General features: G+C 45.6%; 2 protein-coding genes across 2 annotated transcripts in view; one reads left to right on the top strand and one right to left on the bottom strand.

The window, feature by feature from the left end:
• Positions 1 to 2,425, bottom strand: part of CLN5 (ceroid-lipofuscinosis, neuronal 5) — a 9,808-nt gene extending 7,383 nt beyond the window's left edge. Inside the window, exon 1 of the mRNA XM_010194210.1 lies at positions 2,323 to 2,425. Within this exon, the coding sequence (XP_010192512.1) occupies positions 2,323 to 2,425 (103 nt within the window). The remainder of the gene's footprint in view (positions 1 to 2,322) is intronic.
• The window catches only part of LOC104548242 (ES1 protein homolog, mitochondrial-like), a 4,352-nt gene continuing 4,328 nt past the window's right edge, over positions 2,424 to 2,447 (top strand). The window contains exon 1 of the mRNA XM_010194209.1: positions 2,424 to 2,444. Within this exon, the coding sequence (XP_010192511.1) occupies positions 2,424 to 2,444 (21 nt within the window). The remainder of the gene's footprint in view (positions 2,445 to 2,447) is intronic.

Here is a 2,447-nt window from a genome sequence, read left to right as displayed (position 1 = left end):
CCCCCCCCGCCCGCCGCCACAGGGCCTGGGCGGCCGGAGGTGCCCGCTGAGGGCCTGGGCTGGAGGGTGTGAGGAGGGGCGGAGGGCGCTGGGCTACCCGCAGGTTTTTTTCCTCCTCCTGTGGAAAACCAGCCTGTGCTGAACCATTCCTGAAAAGCGTCATTCGACTGAACCACGATTTCAGTTTTCTGGAGACCCAGACAGCTACGCATTCTTTTAATTTAAACTACTTCTACGTATTTGTAAGCAGCCCGGGATGTTGTTTCAGGTATTGCTTTCAATTATTGCTTTGGAGCTGCTTTAAAACACCTACCTAATGCCCATCCTTGCAACCAGAATCCACCAAGGGCGGTGGCCTCTGGCTCTGGACCCCGCACGATGAGGTGAAGGCTCACCAAATGGCAGAAAGGCTTTTGCTGTGATCAACCAGGTAGCCCTGAGCCTCTTCTGGTTGCCCAGAAGCCTTGTCTGAAGTCTTTCAGGGCTTCAAGCTAAATTTGTCTACCCATCACCCATTTCAACCATATTCTGGTTGTAACAATTTACATTACAGGGATTATATAGCAGTTTATTCTCTCATTTTTATAATGATAGTAAGAACGAAGATGAACTCTGGCTCAGAGACACAGTGAGGAGGACAGGTTTGCAGCAGCATCCCTGCAGTAAACACAGCTTTTCCCAAGTCTGTAGAGTTCAAAACCGGCTATGCTGGCATCAGAGTCCAGGAGGCTAAGTCTGGTAGTTGGCATCAGCAGTGAAAGCACTGGTGTGCTTTCTCAGGAGCCAGAGAAATATCCCTGCTTATTGCATGTGAGCCCCTAAAGAATGATCATTTCTCTCGTCAGCACTATGGTAGGCTATATTAAAACAAGATTTGAGGTGGAAAACCTTGAATCCTACGCAAAAATGCAGGATAGGCTGCTAATCAGTTCTGGTAGCACTGGGAGTACTAAGGATTTTCAGAAAACCCAAAGATGGCACAGCTAATAAAATCGTTAATTTCAGCAATGTTTCTGTATCTCACTTCATTGCTGCCTGATCCAATACTATTTCTCTTTAAAATCCATGCCATTCGGCATTACATTAATTTCAGGCACATATACATAATCTATACATACATGTATTTCCATATTTCATTTTAATCTCATGCATGTTATTTGTGTCCCCTTTATAGTAAAGCCCTGCTTTTGTTCTTTATAAAATAAAGTGTGCTATTACTCAATATGTCTTTCCTAGCTTGAGTGTAGTACAAGATGCCAGCTCTTCCATCTGTTCAAAAAGGTGATTCATCTGTGTGGAATACAGCCGTAATTCCTAGTTTTAGATGAGTAACTCTGGAAGTGCTTTATGAAATAAGGGAAGGATAATTTATCCCTTCTATGAAACAGAGATGCAGGGAAGTGAAATGACATAACGAAGGTGCTGTAACTGCTCGTTAGGCAAACAAGAAATACAGTATGAACAGGTTTTTAGCCCCGTGCTCAGCATATGCTTGCAGTTTGGACTATTAAGTATCCATTCAGGCACTGCTGTGGTTGCTGAAGATGTTAGGTCAAATGACTAAGGTGGCAAAGCTACCGATTTTTTGCATTTTAGTAACATTTTTGTATCTCACCTCATCGCATCCCATAGGAAACCTCTGCAGCACTGTACTCCCATTTTTTTCTTCTCATGGAACCTGTTACATCATGTACCATATTTTAACATAGAAAGCAAACAACAAATTTATGAATAAATATACTTCAACTAAAAAGCTCACACGCCAGCAATTTGTGAGTCAGCAGCTGTCTCACTAATAACCCAGAAACATATCAAAGTCCCCTTTATAAACCCGTTTTTTCTACAGGATCCAGCTTTTCAGCCCTCTGGTCCAGTAAAATTGTAGGTTTTCATCATTAAGCACAAGTTTCTTACTATTATAAGAGAAGCACCTCATGAAAATTTAAGGACTAAGAACTGAGAGATCTAAAATTAAATACAGTTCGTCTCCAGTGTGGCACTTGTGTGCACAGTTGTAATGAGGAGACTAGGGCCCAAGGAAGCTCTTTGGTTCCCCAGAGAAATGCCTTAATGACTGAGATGGGAGTCAGTGAAATTCAGTTTAGTTTTTGAAACTCTTTTGTTTTGCTGTTAAAACGGGGCTGCGTCCTAGAGCACAATACGAAGTTAAAGGAGCGAAAAGGGGTATGTGGTTTTGACGAGTTAGGGTATCACTAAAAAAACCACCGTCGGCTGCGGGACCGCCTGGTCGCTGAGGCCGAAAGCCCCACGGCGACCTCCAACATGGAGGCCGAGCCGGAGCCCAGCGCGCAGGCGCGGCACCAGGAGAAGGAGGAGGGAGGGCGCTGAGGGGCCCTGGCTCGCTGGCTTGAGAGGCCTCTGCCCGGGCTCGAGGGGCGTGCGCGCGGCGGCTGGAGGCCGCCATGGGCAAGCGGGTGGCTGTGGTT

This window comes from Mesitornis unicolor, unplaced genomic scaffold, assembly GCF_000695765.1.
Source record: "Mesitornis unicolor isolate BGI_N332 unplaced genomic scaffold, ASM69576v1 scaffold1541, whole genome shotgun sequence".
Taxonomy (NCBI): domain Eukaryota; kingdom Metazoa; phylum Chordata; class Aves; order Mesitornithiformes; family Mesitornithidae; genus Mesitornis; species Mesitornis unicolor.
The sequence above is the reverse complement of the archived record's forward strand: the minus strand, read 5'-3'. Positions and strand labels throughout refer to the sequence as shown.